General features: G+C 32.3%; 2 protein-coding genes across 2 annotated transcripts; one reads left to right on the plus strand and one right to left on the minus strand.

The window, feature by feature from the left end:
- Positions 1-1,503: 1,503 nt before the first annotated feature.
- Positions 1,504-2,361, plus strand: LOC131167372 (cyclin-dependent protein kinase inhibitor SMR9-like). The gene has a single exon (XM_058126166.1). It carries the CDS (start codon positions 1,710-1,712, stop codon positions 2,106-2,108), a length of 399 nt encoding a protein of 132 aa, XP_057982149.1. The 5' UTR covers positions 1,504-1,709; the 3' UTR covers positions 2,109-2,361.
- An 8,786-nt stretch (positions 2,362-11,147) lies between these two features.
- Positions 11,148-15,095, minus strand: LOC131167373 (G-type lectin S-receptor-like serine/threonine-protein kinase SD3-1). Its single transcript, XM_058126167.1, has 2 exons — positions 14,202-15,095; positions 11,148-13,869 (listed from the first exon to the last, which is right to left on the minus strand). Exon 2 carries the CDS (start codon positions 13,809-13,811, stop codon positions 11,532-11,534), a length of 2,280 nt encoding a protein of 759 aa, XP_057982150.1. The 5' UTR covers positions 13,812-13,869; positions 14,202-15,095; the 3' UTR covers positions 11,148-11,531.
- Between the last annotated feature and the right edge of the window lie 2,447 nt (positions 15,096-17,542).

Consider the following 17,542-nt stretch of genomic DNA (forward strand, 5'->3'; position numbering starts at 1 on the left):
AAAAAAAATTAGAAACCCTAACTTTTGAGATAGTGAGAAAATCAATGTATGGCAAGAGATGACACCATAAATAATGTTAATATTAAAAAAAAATTTGGGGCCCCAAAAATTTTGGAGTCCTTGGCAAATTGCTCAATGACCCAATGGTCAGGCCAGCACTACACAAGAGGATGTCATTACAAAAAAATATGACTATTAGTTGTCCACTAAAATCCTAACTAATAATTAGGATTTTTTTTTTTGGAAAGAGGGGCGTAACTAATAATTAGGATTTGTCATTAATAATTATTAATTAAAATTGCCTACTCCTAATTCACTTATAAATTATAATCATTAGGTATATGTGGATTACTTAGCTTTAATTGACACTAATAATGAGTATTAGTGACAAATTTAATAGAAATTATTAGTGACAATTTTTCTTCAATCACTGGCAATGACTAGTAGTGATCCCTCAAAAGTCAAAACTAACATTAACTATATTTTTTAGTTTTGAGAACCATTACTAATAGTTACTACAATCAATACTAGTGACAATTATATTCCAATCAATCCCTTTTGGCTCACATGCACCACTTAATAGTCTATCCTTATTTATTTATTTATTTTTGAATTTAATTAGGTACATCAATAAAATTTAATAAGTTTGAATTTTGCAATTAGAAATGCTAAATCTAATTCATCCACACATGAACAAACATAGGATGAGAGATGAGCTTCATCGACCTGTCCAACAAATTTAATCCCCAAAAAAAAAATAAACCAGTCACAGAGTCAACTTCAATTTTATTTATTTTTTCAGTTTCACTTGATGTTGATTTTGATTGTATTTATGTTTTAATCTTTTTTGTTAGTTATGTTTTAGCTTTGTTATCATAATTTGGTTGGTTTGCTGGTATTGATTTTTTTTTAGAGGGTTTATCTATACTCTCCCTTTTGTTTTATCTTATAACCATGGTATTCCTTCGTTAAAAGTGAGGGTATATTAATAAATAAATGAAAGTGTCTTCCTCTTTTATTTAAAAATAAATAAAATTGATCAATCCAACAAATTCAACCCCCGCCCCCAAAAAAAAAAACACTATTAGTCGCAAACTCAATCTTTTTTTTTTAGGTTTAATTTGAGAAAATTATAGAATGTATTTATCCCTCTACGTGTCTCTGTGTTTATTGGCTTGATGTCAAACATACAGTGAGTGGGTTCCATTTTTTTCAAAATCATGCTCATCATGAGTGAAATTCACCCGCTCTATGTATCGTATCAATACAACAAATATAGAGGGACAGACAGATTCCATAATTTCCTATTTAATTGATGATGTTAATTATTCATGCATGTCGTATAAATTAGTAGAGATTTTAATTTGCTTTAACCTATGATTGATTGCCGAGCAAATTTTGCTTAGCAAATTAACCTGCGGACGTCACGGTGAGAGATGACCAATCATGCACCACCCAATTAGCTTATATATATATATAAAATATGCACTACAAACTACAGACCCTCAAATTAAAAAAACCCAGTTAGCAAAACTACACAACCCCTCTCTCTCTCTCTCTCTCTCTCTCTCTCTCTCTCTCTCCACATGAATTTTGATGTAAAGAAGCTGTTCATTGCTGCTCCAATGTTCTTGTTGGATTTTCCCTTTCAATCTCTCCAATAGAATAGTACTTATCATTTCTTAGCATACCTTCATCTCTGCAGAAACATGCCACCATCTCCCACCCGAAAGCCCAGGTACAAGCGACGGCGACGGCGATCGCAACTGTCCGAATACTCGAAAAACCCGAAAGGGGAATCAGTGGAGCACTTGCCAACCACAAGCCCTGCTGATCATAGTTCAGTCAGCATCAATGACATCAAAAATGACAACGACGACGGCGACAGTAACGATGATCATACTACTGAGGTTGATAGGTTAATTAGTTCCGATGCTGGCTTTTGTACCCCCAAGGCCAAGAGGTTCCGAATCCCGGAAGGGTTGTCGTGCCCTCCCGCTCCGAAGAAGCGGCCCCCCTCCTCCAAGAAGAGATCCCCCATTGCCTTCTTCGCTTCGCCAGATATCGAGCTCTTCTTCTTCGTAGCATTTCATGATATTACAGCTTGAATAAAGCTGGGCTGGCTGACTAGCGAGCTAGCTACACATATGTTTTACTTGTAATTGTGTTTGATTAATTACGACTTCTGAGTGTGTTGGTTGCAGCATATGATCATCGTCGTCAGCTTTTCTCTGGATTACATTTTTTGCTTTGTGGGTTTTCTCTCTTTTTCTACCTTCCATGTGAGTGTGTTTCTTTTGGTCAAACACATACAAAAATGAAAAAAGAAAGCTACTTTTGAATGGGATCTGTATTATTGAATCTGCTATCTTCTTCTTTTCTTCTTTCTTCTGCACTTTCCCTCTCATCTTTTGCCTTTCAATAGTGACACTGAGAACATGCAAAGCCCTCGATTTCTCGAAAGGAAATCATTTTTTACTATATTTTTTCTTTATATCAAATACAACTAAAAATAAAAATATATTTGAAAGTGATTAAATTTTTTTAAAGAATTAAATATAAACTATTTGTAAAATCATATTTTTATTCATTAATTTGATACAATTTTTTTGTTTTCTTCCTTACTTAGCTTGATAAACAAACATGAAAAGTCCATTCCTTAACATTTTCCTTCTTTTTTTTTTTTTTATTATTCCAAACAAGACCTTATTTTAATTAATTTTTTTTAAAAAAATATATATTGAATTATGACTCATATTCAATTCCCCCTTGAGACATTATACCGGTGAATTATCATGGGTACATCAATGGACGGACGGCTTTTACCCCATCGGGTTTGGTGTCATACCATAGTGTTTGGTGCGATGATAGCTGGAGTCTCCCGAGTTATAAAAAAAATAAAAAATAAAAATAAAAAACCCTAAAATAATTTCATTGGCGAAATAGTGAAAATTACAGAAAGAGTTTACAAACATAAGTATATTATCGAATCACATAAATTATTGTATTTCTATTTTTCATTTGATTAATTTTTTCATTTTAGTGCATAATCTTAAGACATAATTTTAAAATAAATTAATTGTATTAAGTGCGGTCGTATAAGAGGTAACTGCTAACGATCGAAAAAACCTATTAAATTTATTAAGAAAAAACCAGTGATAAGGATTGATGAAAGCCCATCAATCTAAATGCTGAAGGGCAATCAAATTAAAGAGACATGGGTAAAGTTTAAGTGTAATCAAACTGTTTTTTAATTAGCTAGGTGGTCATTATCACACGGTTTAGTATTATTAACACGGCGGGGAAAAGGCTTTTTTTCTTCTTTCCTTTTTCTTTGTTGGGCCATCCATCATTTTGCTTAATGTTTACTCCATTAATTATTATAATCCTTCTTTACTTGATCGCAAAAACTTCAATCTCTTTTTTTTTTAATTAAATTGCAGACTAAATTTTAACGTGATCGATGGTAAGAATCAAATCCAACGCACGAATTAGATTTCTGTTTATTGTGAGGAGATTTTTTTTTTCTTTTGGATTTGCTCAAATGGTAAAAACGAAGTTGAGCTTGGATGACCGTAAGATCTTAGGTCCGATTCCCAAGTTATAATTTGTCTAATGAATTATCAGAAATATATTGATGGGCTGACGGTAATGTTTTCATTTTTTGATTTAGAGTGGTTTGAACCAATTAAAAATAGAAAATATTGTCAGAAAATTTATTATTATTATTAAATTTAGATATTAATTAGGTAGGGTTTGGCTTATGCATGGTGCGAGCAGTGAATGTTTTTGGGGTGTTGTCAGAGAGAAGCGAATCCAAGGAGGGTGAGGTCTCGTGCGGTTGATAATTATTTCATGTGAATCTCTCGTGCACTCTCTCTCTCTTCCCCACCCACAATCCCTCGTGAATTTGTTTTCCCGAGAAACAAACATATTATTTTTAATAGTGCCATGTCGGTTGATTGGTAATCTTGTCCCCCATTGAACATGGGCCATCCTATGGGCCAGGCTTTCACTGTCATGGGCTAAAGCCTCTCAGCCTTTTACCCTCTAAAGTCCATTTATTTTAGGCATCTCTCTCTCTCTCTCTCTCTCTCTCTCACACACACACACACACACACACACACACGTATATATATATATAGTTAATAAGCTACATATATTGTTGGTGATTGTATGTGAATAGTAGTGTAAAAATATTTTAAAATAAATTTTAAAAATATTTGTAAAAATTTGAATATCGAATTTAAAATTTTGTGAATTTGAATAACATGTAGTATGGATTTCGGATTAAAATTAGGAATTGTGTAAATTTAGAAAAAAATTAGTATAACTTTAAATATTTTTTGCAATTTTTGGAAGTATAGATTTCAAGTTTAAATTAAAAATTGTGTGAATTTAGAAGAAATTTAATACAATTTTTTACTACCTTTTATTTAAATTTACCAAATTTTAAATTCAAAATCCAAATTTTTTGCTCCCAAAATTTTATATTTTAACTGTTAAACTTTAATTGTGATATATATATATATATATATATATATATATATATGAACAACATGATTCAAGAAAATTATATTACAAAGCTTGCATGCAGGTCGAAACTGAAAAGGCAGAAAAGGCATAAAAAGCATATAAAGTGAAACGGCGTCGGTCAAGGGGGTTTTGTCGTTCTCATTGCTTTATCTGGGTTGGGCCCCACGTAGACCAGCCTCTCTAATAAATCATGATCTGCAATTATTCACACCCCAACCTTCTTAGTTGGGCTTCTTATTTGTCTCCTAGAGGCCCAATATGCTCTTGGGCTATGTGCCAGCCCTTTTAGGCCCAAAAGAGAAATTTGAAACAAACCATTCCAAAATACTTGAATATGTATCCAGCCCTGTCATATATTAGGGGTGAGCATAATTTGGGTTTAATCGAATTAATCGATTGAGTTCGGTTGATTCGGTTCAATTTAGTTAAAGATTTAGATAATTTTGGATATTCGATTTTCAGCTCGGGTTATGGAAAATTTTAATTCAGCTAACTGAATTACCTGAATTATTAATTAATTAAAAATTAAATATAAATTAGTAATATGGAATATAACTGATATATTATATATTACATAATTATTCGATTTTCTTAATTTATTTATTAAACCAATGTCATTCTCCTAATTCAGCTTTTACAATTAAAAGAAAGGGTAAACATTAATTTTTGTAATAAATTTTAAAATTTGTAATCATATTTTATTTTTATAATTAATTTTAAATTATCTCAGTAAAATTTGGTTAACCGAATTACATGAAAAGTTGGTTCGGTCAGGTACGGTTCAATTATAACACCTAATTCAGTCAGTTCAGTTAGAGATTATTGTTAACCGAAAATTTTGATTAATTCAACTAATTAACCGAATTTGACTGAACTGACTGTTTGCACACCTTTATACATAATATTAAAGTGTTAAACATATTGCACCAAACTAATAGGTGTGCTTCGAGAAGAAAATATAAGATACATTAGCGTGTTGATTGGGATTTTTATGTGCATGCACAAGTATTCATATGCAAAATTTATAATATTTTAGATATTAAATGATTTTGAATAAAAATTAATTGTTCAATTTAAACTTTTTTTAAATCACTTGAAAGCATTTGAAATTTAAGAATGTAATAGATTATAGTGTTTGGGATACCTAACCTAATAATTTCTCTTGATCTATTTATGTGATACACTAAATACGTTGTGTTAATTCATTATACTGATCATTGTCCTACAACAAGTCTACATAATATTTTTTTCCACATTAAGGGATAGGTCTATTTTATAAATCTATCCAAATGAGCCCTAATACAAACTCAATAATTGAAAGCACACCCACATGCCTTTTTAAGTCTCTTTTTCCTATTTAGGGTATTTGTGCCCCTAAATAGTAGGGGTGAGCATTCGGCTGGTTCAGTAAATTTGGTTAATTAACTGAATTAATCAAAAAATTTTGTTAAAAAATCTCATTAACCTAATAGACCAAAATTCCATATTTATCCGAACTCAAAACTAATCAAACCGAATTTCGGTTAAATTGGTTAAACAATTTAATATATATACTATATATAAAATAAATAAAATATTAGTATATATATAATATATAAAATATTTTAATATAATATATATAATTATTTATTATTACCCAAAAATCGAACCGAAAATTGAAAATCAAAATTCAACGAAAATTAAAATCGAACCGAACTGAATAAATTTTTAACTGAACCGAACAAATTGAATTTACTCAGCTGATTCGATTAATTCAGTTTTAACCGAGTTATGCTGACCTCTACCAAATAAAGGGTGGTTTAATAGAATCAAGGGAGCATTTGGTTTGTGAAAGTTTAGATTTTGGTATTGTTAGGATTGGGGAAGTTTTATGTATGCAGGTGAGAATTAATTTAATCAAAAAGTTAAGCTATAAGGTCTTGTACTCAAAGAATATATAATCATATCATCATCCATTCAATTTTTTTGATGTGAAATAAATTGACAAGTGGAATTTTCAATGATCACCCCCTCACTTTAAGTTTCAATTACTCCTCTTTAAACAAAAGTGTTAACTTTTTGAGTCCGATCCTTGTTTTGATTATGACAAACTACAGCATCTCACTTGTGTATTAAGTGTTTGAACTGATATATATATATATATGTAAACACAAGTGATAGATACCATATGGAAGTCGTAAAAAGATGTAAATGATCATATCTCAGCGTATTTCATGGGATTGTAAAGGAGCAAAGCATGAAGACTTTGTTTTATTTTTTAGTTGTAATGGTAACTTAAGATTGTGTGTGCATGCAAGTTCATGTGATTTAAATTGAAACTCAAATGACCTTAGATTGACTATAGGACCTCCAAGTAACATGAAAAAAATACAAAACAGTCAAGTCAACTCCATTTGTTGGAACAACTTCCATTGAGTTTGTGCACATATCCTTTATTTCTAGTTTTTTTTTTTTATTCTTTTATTCTTATTCTCACTTTCTAAACCCTTAGCTTGTTTTCGAAAAACAGGATTTGGCTGCACCCACCCCCCGAGTATATGTTTCAATAGGAATCACACAAAGGTAGATTGATACAATAGAAACCTCTGGTAAAATGCCCGCCCGTAACCTGACACAGTCCTCTGTTCTCGAAGCGGAAGCAATTTGCTTAGCTTTACATCCATCCCAAGGTATCATTTCTAATATATTTGTAGGGTAGGCTCGTACACATTGAGTACACCCTATACATGTATCATAATTTTTTCCCTTTTCATAACATGCCTAACTTATATAAAGGTTTTAAAATGGTTTTGAAGTTAAAAGAAGGCAAAAAGAATTAATTTTTACAAAGGAGTCAGTCAACCGAAGCAATTTTCTCAACCAAATCTCTTATCTTGAGAAGTTTTCAACATGAAAGTTGTGGGATTCTCTCTTAGATTTATGTTAATACCAAGAAATCTCAAATTGAAGTTATATAGAAAAAGTTATGGCCAAAACACTAAAAGGTATCCGTAACATAAAAACTCTCTTCATGTTTCTTCCATCTCATTGATGGGTGTTTTTCTCAATCCATAACTTCTTATCTTAAAAAGTATTAAACATGAAAGTTATGGTATTTTCTCTTAGCTTTTTATTGATACTAATAACATTCAATTTGGAATTGTACATAAAAAGTTATGGTCAAAATACTGAAAGGTGTCCGCATAGAAAACTCGAGGATAGCCTACTGAACCGCGCTTATTTGAAGCTTTAGCCAACCGAGGTTTGCCCACAGTCGACTGAACCTTGCTTTTTTTAATCCTCCGTTGACCGTGGCTTGAGCTCAGTCGACCAACCTTCTTGGGAAAGCGTCCCAACGGCCAGAAAAAGGTTAGAATTCAAAATAAAATATTATTTTCTCAACCCCAACAGTCATATAACGGCTAGAAATGATTTTTAGCCTATAAATACATGCCCAAACACTTGAAAAATGTTGGAGAAACGCTTGGGAAGCATATTTACACATTCTTTGTTTCTCCCTCCATTTTTATACCCCGATATGTTTCAATTTTTCTATTTCTCCTACTCTTCTCGAAAATCTTTTTAGAGAAAAATATTTTTGAGGTTTTATTTAAAAATGCTCAAGCATGTATATTATTTCATATGTATATTGCTTGGATGCCTTATTGGTCAAATGGTTTTCAAAGATCAAATTTCTCCCACTTTTTATTTGAAAAATATTTTTAGAGAAATTTCCTTTTAGTTACTCAAGAAAGGCTTAAGCTTGAGCATATTTTTACATACATATATATTGCTTGAAAGTCTTCAAACTATTCACTTTAAAGGTCAATAATTTTAAAAGGAAAGCTCTAGATTATCCCATTCTTTTATTTAAAAATATTTTTAGAAAATATTTTTGGGGTTAGTTCAAGAATGCTTTGAGCATATATATTCATTGATATATATATATATATATATATATATATATATATATATATATATTTATTTATTGTGCTTGTGAAAGCTTCTTGACAATGACTTGAAAATATTTACTTTCGTATATTTTGCTCGGAAGCCTTATTTAATATAAATTTTCAAAAGGTCATTTTCTTCAAAAGAAAATCATTTTTCATACTCTCGCCGATTTACTTGAAAAAAATATTTTGAGAGGCTTTTTTATTTACTCTACTGAGCTTCATTTGACAAATCATATGAGAATGCATTAGATCTTAAATGTGTACATTTTTGCTTATTTGAGAAGTACTTTTTTGTACGAAAATTTATTTTCATTTTATTGTATTATTGGTGTGTGATCGTCAGAAGAGGAGGCACTATCCTGTAAGGTGTGGGTTTTTGCACTGCTTGTAAAGTGTGACACCAGATTGGTTCAGACTTGGTTATGAGAACCAGGAGCACCGTCATGTAAGGTGTAGTTGTAAAGGTTGGGCTCAGTCCTGTAATATGAGCTGGGGTATTCCTCGCCTAGTAAAGAGAGAAGGTTGTAATTGGTGACGCTTCACCCGTTAAGCAAGCACTTAGTGGAATCTTCTTACTTGTTAACTTGAGGCGGGGACGTATGCAGGACTGATTAAACCCCGATAACAAATATTGTGTCTACTATCTCTCTCTCCTTATCTCATTTACTTTTTGCACTTAAATTTTCATGTGTATGCTGACTTATTTATTGTTATAACTATTTGCATGTACATATTTATTTTAAATGAGATATGTTCCATGTGTATGTCTATTTTCATTGCTTAAATTATTCTACACACACACATGTAATTTGAATGGGATATGATTTGTGGTGAATTAGCGAAATGTTTAAATTAGCCAAAAAGTTTTAAAAACCAATTCACCCCTCTTTTGGGATCACACCAATTTCAACAAAAAGTCATTACTTGTCAAGCAATTAATGATACCAAACATGCCCTTAAGCTATTAGTTCTTGGATTCGACCAATATGTAAATATATCATCATCCATTCAAACTTTTTAATGCAGGATAAACTTACAAGTGAAATTCTCAACAATGTTTCTCTCATTTGTGAGTTCCAATCATTTTCTATTTAACAAAAGTCGTTACTTATGCAATCAACTAGCAGCTATTACTCAACCATCATGAGAAATGACAAGAAATCATGAGAGTTCGCTCATCTATGAAATTAGCATCTATAGGATCCACTTCTCTTCTATGGGATTGACATTCGAGGAACATATGGCATGAACACTTGAGCCTAACTTGAACCATTGACTTTTATACCACTTTTTAGAATCACGAAAGTCATCATGTGTGGACTTGATATACATGAGCGAGAACCAATTTGATCCAAAAGTTTAAATACATAAACACCCATCAACCATTTCAATTTTTCAATGTGGATCAAGTTTACAATTGGAATTCTCGACATGTTAGGAAATTTTAATTTCCTATTGTGGGCTCACATATTTAAAAGCAATTATGTTACTGGTCTATTTTAACATCTATTGGCTATGAGTTTTGCATTGTGTAGAAACTCAATACTAAGTTAATTTAAGACTGATGGACTTCTAAAATAACCTAGTATACAAGGAAAACCTAATAGGGTTATGGTCTCTAAGTCAAATCAAAAACAGTTTCACGTTTTTTCTTTTCCGCATTTACAAAGAAAAACATAAGTGAGACACTTAAGGATTTGACTGTGAAAGATTAAAACTCCCCGCTAAAGGTTGTTGAGCAATCAAATCAAACACATCTACGAATCTAGGTATTTATTCCGTGTTTAGTTTTCTTAATTGAATAACATGATGATTCTGAGTTATTAAATTTTATGAATTAAAGTCATTTCTAACACAACAATCTTAATATGTTTAAACCCTAATTTTTTATTATGATACAAAAGCCCTATTCAAAACTTGAACAATATTAAGAAAAGGAGAAATAAAAAAAATTATGAAAGAGTCACTTTTTCATGTTTGTTCATTAAAAAAAAAAATCAATCAATCAATAAACAAAACTTTAATTTACACATTATTAACCTTTAATTTTTCTTAATTATAATTACATTCGAACAATTATAAAGAGAAAAATACAATGAACAATTAATTTCCTTCTTATTTTCTTTACTTCCCAGAATGTATGTTACATGAACCAAATGCCCTCTTGGTGTTAAAATAACAACCACAAAATCAAGTTCTAAGTTGTAAACTAGTCTTCAACCAAACAAGAGGAGCCATATTTTACCAACTCAAAAGGCATTAACGGATAGAAAAAAGGTCTAAATCAAACCACTCTGATTCATTGAATTGGTCCAAAATCAAGAGATGAGTGTACATAGCACAAACAACACAACCTCCTCAGTTGGACATGCTGTAATCAAAGACACCAAGTGTGGAAAATATTTTGCCAAAAACTCTTTCCATTGCACACAAAATCATTCTAACTTTGATGAATGGTTCATTTCATCACGTCTTTATTCATGTTAGTGTGTCAGGCCCAAAACCATTAGCTTCAAAACCTTGAATAAACAAACTCAAAAAAGTTGACTCAATGGTGATCCATAATTCTTTTAAGTCAAAATGCAGAAATCAAGGTTTAATGGGCATAGCCTCATAGCTCACCTCTCAGCAGAAAGAGAGAGCTTGACCAAAAATTTTATCCAATGGGACGTAGTTAGCAACAGCAGCCTGAAGAGTTTATCAACATTCATTTTAGTCAGAAGAATAATTAGAAAACAGAAAACCCACTGCTAAAATTTCTACAATCTTGACTTTCCAGCCCTATGTGCCAAAAAGAAAGAAAAAACTGCCCAGCTCATGATGGGCTCACATTGGCAAATACAAGCATTCCAGCCGATTTCATCAGAACAATCATTTTGTCACAATAGTTACCATGTCTCTTTCTGTTGAGGAAAAAAAAATGGCATGCCTGGCTCTAGTGGAGCATGATTTACAGTGTTCCTACCTTTGTCGTTAGCCCTTTATGCAAAAATGATGATTGAGGGTTAAGAATGAATTGAATCATCTTCCTATCTCAATTGAATTCTACTTTTCCAAGCCTTACTCCGACGAATCTTCTTCCACCGATGGCCTTCGGCAGACAAAAGGAGGTGGCGGGGGATCAACACTCAACGTCCCCTCTAAAACCATAACCACTTCCCCCATCGGAGGCCTCATCCTACCATCAACTTGAAGACACCAAAATGCAATTCTCAGTGTACGCTCCAGCTCTACTAAGTCCACCTCACCTTCAATCCTTTCATCCACTACCCTCTTTGCCTGCCCACCCACCCACTCCTCATAAGCCCACCGAGAAACATCCTCGGCTTCGAGGCGCGCACTGACTAGCATTAGAACCATTTTCCCAAAATCATGTACATCCTTTTCTGCAGCACTTCCCTTGTGCGAGGCATCTTCTCGGACTCTTCCCAGCCCAAATTCAGTCACCTTGGCCTCAAAACTTTTATCCAAGACCACATTCTCACATTTCAAATTCCCATGGCTGAAGAATTCCCTACATCCAGTGTGGAGATAACAAATGGCTCTTGCAATGCTCAGGCATATGTCGATTCTCTTTCGCCAATTAAGGCTCTGGCTCAGCTTAGAATCTTTTAGATGTTTGTCTAAAGAATCATTCTTGGCAAACTCATATACCAAATATCTGTGACCTGGCTCGCAGCAGTATCCCTCGAGCCTCAGGAGGTTTTTGTGATGAATGCTCCCTAACTTCAGAACAGCACTTCTGAACTTCCTTTCTTCTATGTCTGCCTCAATGTTTTTTATTACCACTTGCTGATCATTTGGAAGAATGCCTTTAAACATTTGTGGTCCCACTTGGTGCTTGAAATTCCCTGTTAGGTCCATTATTTCATTGTAGGATAACATGATCAAACCTTTTGAGTTGGAACCTATATAAGCCACAGCAGCTTTCTTCCGGATATACTTTCTTTTCTTGTAGATGTAGAAACCAATTCCAAACTGAATTATGAAAAATGCAACAAATGCAGCTGAGGCTGCTCCAATTTGACAACGCATACAGAGTCCATATGGTTGTTTCACCGGCGAAGAGTGTGCTGAAAATATGGGAGACCTCGGCAATACAGCAACTGGGTCTGAACACATCTTAACAAAAGATATTGATCTGAGAGAGGGGTTTGAATGACCAGTGATGTATTGGGTTTTCTTCATTCGGCACCTTGCAGTTCCATCATTTGTGTAGGTCACAGCAGTGCAAAGTGGATCATTGAGGCATGAGCTCCTGCATTGCTGCAAGCTAGTTGTGATAATTGTGTCATTTGGTGGGTAAATCCCATACAGAAATGTGTGCTCGTATGCAAACATGGTGAAATCAGACTCACAAGACTGTTGATACGGAACCAAGCATTTTGGGCTGGACTCAGCTGTTGCACTAAATGTGCATTTACAAACAGCGGACCCTGAACCATTGAAGACACAGATACCACAAAGATCACAGGTTGCAAAGACATCGCATTGATTCTCAACAGCTTGCCAAACAGATCTCCATGACCTCGAAGCTTCTACCCATGAGTATAACCGGAGATTACCATCAACATCTAACCTAAGGAACCGAAAACTGACAGAATCATTATGGTCCTCTCCATATACAGACCAAACCACCTTGTATCTTTGGTCAAGAAGTTGCAGAGCTCCTTCCGAAGCGAGGACTAGACTTAGATTTGAATGAGAAGGGCTCCCATTAGTCCAGTAAATCACATCGCTTTCCCACCTAAGCTGCAACTGGCCTAAAACATCCAAACAAAGACTGTAGTAACTTGACACCGAATTTCTACTGGCGGCTCGAAGTGTCTGACGAATGGATAAGTTCTGTCCAGGGAGAAGTGTGTCGGATGGAGTGTCAAAGCTTTGCCACACAACCTCTTTGTTTTTGTTCATTAGGACAAGATTGCCATTGTCACCAAGAACAGCTGACGAAACCGATAAATGGCTTGTTTTGCTGCCCCATACAAAAACTCCCTTTAAGGAATCAAACAAAACCAGTTCTCCACTTTGCATAAGCTGAAAGTAAGAGTTGCCACCAACACTAACATCAGCTCCGGCAACCCACACCACTTTTCGATTGCTTGCCGGAATAGAATCCGAATTGAAATGTATCCCAACGCTGAACTGGCTTGGCTGGTCAGAACGGTTGAAGAACCCAAGAGCAAAATACCCATTTGAGGAGACCCAGACGTTCATTTCAACCACTGAAAATTTTGAGCCCAAGGGGATTTCCGAAAGGACAACCGGAAAAAGCAAGAACCCGATAAAGATACAGAGCACCAAAGACGAAACAAGGAGAAAAATCTCCTTTCCAAGCATCTTTGAACAACCTTAAAAACGCAGATAACAAGATAAAACGGCAACAGCCCCTTTAAACCTATGCAAATCATCTATGCTCATCAATATGATCAAACCCCATTTCAATAATTAGTAGGTAAGATCCGGTGAAGAAACCGGCCAATGGCAATTTTTTCAAGATTAGGCGTTATGAAGACGAACAAAATAATAATACTAATAACAAAACAAAGACCAATTCTAAATTGGGCAATTCATCAACGCACATTGAAATTTAACAAACCCCATTTCTATAATTATTAGGTAGAAACAGTACCCCACACACAAAAGAAGAGGTGATGAAATTTGAAGTCTAGAACTTTTGGAAATAACATAAACTTCAACGGCGGGATAGAGTCATTCAGAGTTTGGTACCTGAACATAGAATGGAAGGCCTCTAGAAGTTAAAGAAGCCGGCGTAGAATATTGCCTTGTGTCACATTAGAAACTTTCACATACATTTATGATTCCTTCGGTAAACGGGAGCTGATATCAAAGAATTGACAAAGAAGGAGATTGAGGATTTTATGACCTAAGCAATCGAATTTCTGGCCTCCACGAGTTACTTGTGGAGAAAAAACTTAAATGGGCGTTCTACTTTTTTATTATGGGGTTTGAATAGAAAATTTAACGGAGAATGGGTCCCAATTTAGGTCAAGCGGATGAGCATTAAAGCACAAATGCAATCGCTTTCAGGGGTTGGAAAGTGGAGGACAGAGATTTCACAGGCAACCTGGAGTTTAAGAAATAAAGGACGATAAGATTAAATGCCATAAAAGAACAGCAAAAGATGGGCGAATGAATCTGCAGAAAGGGAGATTCCAAGCTCAGGGATTGTGAAGAACAGCGGAAGCCCTGAGGAAGCAGAGATTCATGGTCCAAACTGTAAAGGGTCGAGAGATTGAAGCTAGAAAAAAGCAAAGCACTACAGCTACAGCGAAGAACAAATTGGGAAAACAGTCAGAAACATAACACAATGTTGATTTAGATGGGGAATCTTCAGAGAAAATTCTTAATGGGGTTTGAATGGAGAAGCTTGAAGCTGGGAATGAAGGGCAATGCCAATGGAGTGTCGCCGGAGGAGAAATTGGAGGGGAAGGGCTGCGGGTAGGTGGGAACGGAGGACTATCGAGATGGGATTTTCCTTTATTTTTTGTTTGCTCTTTCTGGGTCGCTGGGTTTTTGATTTGGCGGTGCACACTGCACAGTAAGGCTGCTCTGTCTCTGTCGTGTGACAGAGTAACGCTGTGGCAGCAGATAATTTGTGAGAGCGAGGTCCTCTGCACGTGTACTCTCAAGCAGCCCAGCCCCGCTCTGCTTTTTAATACTTTTAAAATTTTAAAAGTGTTTTCTAAAAGTACTCAAAACAAGAAAACATATTTCTCCATGCTAAAGGTGTGTTTGAAAATATTGTATTACTTTTTTTTTTTTTCAATTGTTTTGTACTTTCCATAACTTAAGCAATAATTTAGATTTGTTCAATCACTAGTATTTCTTTGAGAATTTTATACTCAAAAATAGAACTTTATGTTGTATGAAAGTATTTTTGTTTTGTACCTTTTTTCATTGTTTATGAACCAATTGTAGCTTTAAAAATATTTATAAAAAGAAACAAAAATAAGAAAATTTTTCTTTTTTTATGTTTAATTATCAAGAAAATTAAGAAAGAAAATAAAAAATATATACCAAATCAATTTACAAAATTTTAAACTTATACATCCTTAATATTTGATTTTTTCTTAATTTTTAATCGTATTATAATAAATTTTTTATTTTTAATAATATTTGATGTAGAGAGAAAATATAGTGAAAAATAAATTTTCTTAATTTTTAATTGTATTATAATAAATTTTTTATTTTTAATAATATTTGATGTAGAGAGAAAATATAGTGAAAAATAAATTTTCTTTATATTTTCCTTTCTTTTTCTTTTTTTTCCAAGCAAAATCCTTAATCCAAACTAACCCTTAATATTCTTAAAATTCAAAACTCAATAAAGTTAAATTAAATTCTTACTAAAAAAATTCACAATAATTTGAGAGGAATGAATTTTAGATTCTCATGTTTTTTTGTCAAGTAAAAAATTGTTTAGTATTTTATTTTTTTAGTTTCTTGCTTTTTCTTATTGTTTATTGAAAAAATTAAATTTTTTCGCATCGTTCTTTTTTATTGAATTTTCTCTATTTTCATTAAAATAGAACACCACAAATGTTATGGTTTTTTACTATTTTGGAAGTTGTTATCGTAATTATTTAATATCTATAATTGATTTTGTTAATTAAAATAAAATGATCATGTAAATATAAATATAATTAAAATAAAAATATTCATAATTTTTTTTAAATTTTAAAAAATTAATAAAAATCATTTAAATTTTTTTTTTCTACTTTTCAATTGTCATGTACAATAGGATTGTTTTGTAATAAAAAAGTAATTTTTAAAATATAATAATTCAGTAAAAGAATTATTATAGCATTTATTTTATTAAAAATATTTTTAAAATTTGTATTCTTTTGTATTTCTATTATTCTAATCATATTTTTTGTTATTATTTATTCAACAAAAATGAGCATTTGACTAATTAATTTTTTGAAAAGATTACTACACAAGCCACTAGGGTTTTGTTGTTAGTTTTTATTTATAATTTCTATGGTTCTAAAATCTACAATTTTAAGGATTTGAATAATAATAATTTAAGCAAAAACACTCTTAGATTTTCCATGATTTTTAACGTGAAACCCAGAAAAAGAGGTAAAAAGCCGATAAAGAAGTCTTCCATTTTTTAGAATAATAAAAAGTATGGTAATGATCGCAACATGTTCCAAAATAGCGGAACAAATCAATCATAAATTAATCAACTTTTTTTAAGACACCAAACAAAATAACTTTTGCATACCCTTGAAAATAACAGCGACGATAGGCAATATACCTTTGAGTTGATTCATTTCGGTGAGATTTTACAATAAGTAAGACAGTAATAGCCATCGTTAATTTTATAATAATTTTGCAACAGCTAAATCGCAACAAATTTTAGCATTAGGATTTGTACAATTGTTTTACAAAATTTGAAAAGAATTGTAATTTGGTTGTAATCATTACAAATTTTATTAAAAAATATCATTAAAACCCGACTAAGTTGTAAAAAATACATTTTTTTTTTCTATTAAATTAAAAGAATTGAAGTTGTAAAAGGTATCATCTTAAGTGTGTTAGTCTACCCAAATAGAAATGAAAATTCTATGCTTTATATTTGTAACTTGAAAATCATTAAGAAACTAAAAAAAAACATTAAAGAATTTATTTGTGAGTATTTGGTTATTAGAGAAACCGAGAAAGAAAATAAATATAACATAAATTGATGACAAAAAATGGAAATTTTTATACTTCATTAATTTAAAGTTTATCAATTATATATCTTTTATGATATTAAAGATCTCATCATTTACTAATATAATTGTGAATATATCATTAAAAACTGATTAAACTTTTATTTTTTTAAAAGATGTTACTTCAATGCTGTTAATTTCAAACGGAAACTACATGGTCCAAGTTTGAAATTATTAAATATGTTTTTTTTGTGTTTGGATTATAAGAATTGAGAGAGAAAGTAAATATAGCATAAGCCAATGCGTAAAAATTTAATTTAATATTTAATTAACTTTAAATTATCATAACTTTTTAATTACATTGAAATTTATTTTTATTTTTAATTATAC

Source organism: Malania oleifera, chromosome 11, assembly GCF_029873635.1.
Source record: "Malania oleifera isolate guangnan ecotype guangnan chromosome 11, ASM2987363v1, whole genome shotgun sequence".
Lineage (NCBI taxonomy): Eukaryota > Viridiplantae > Streptophyta > Magnoliopsida > Santalales > Ximeniaceae > Malania > Malania oleifera.

Bases quoted from the DNA above. Each gene is read 5' to 3' on its own strand.
- LOC131167372 (XM_058126166.1), top strand. From the start codon at position 1,710: ATGCCACCATCTCCCACCCGAAAGCCCAGGTACAAGCGACGGCGACGG.
- LOC131167373 (XM_058126167.1), bottom strand. From the start codon at position 13,811: ATGCTTGGAAAGGAGATTTTTCTCCTTGTTTCGTCTTTGGTGCTCTGT.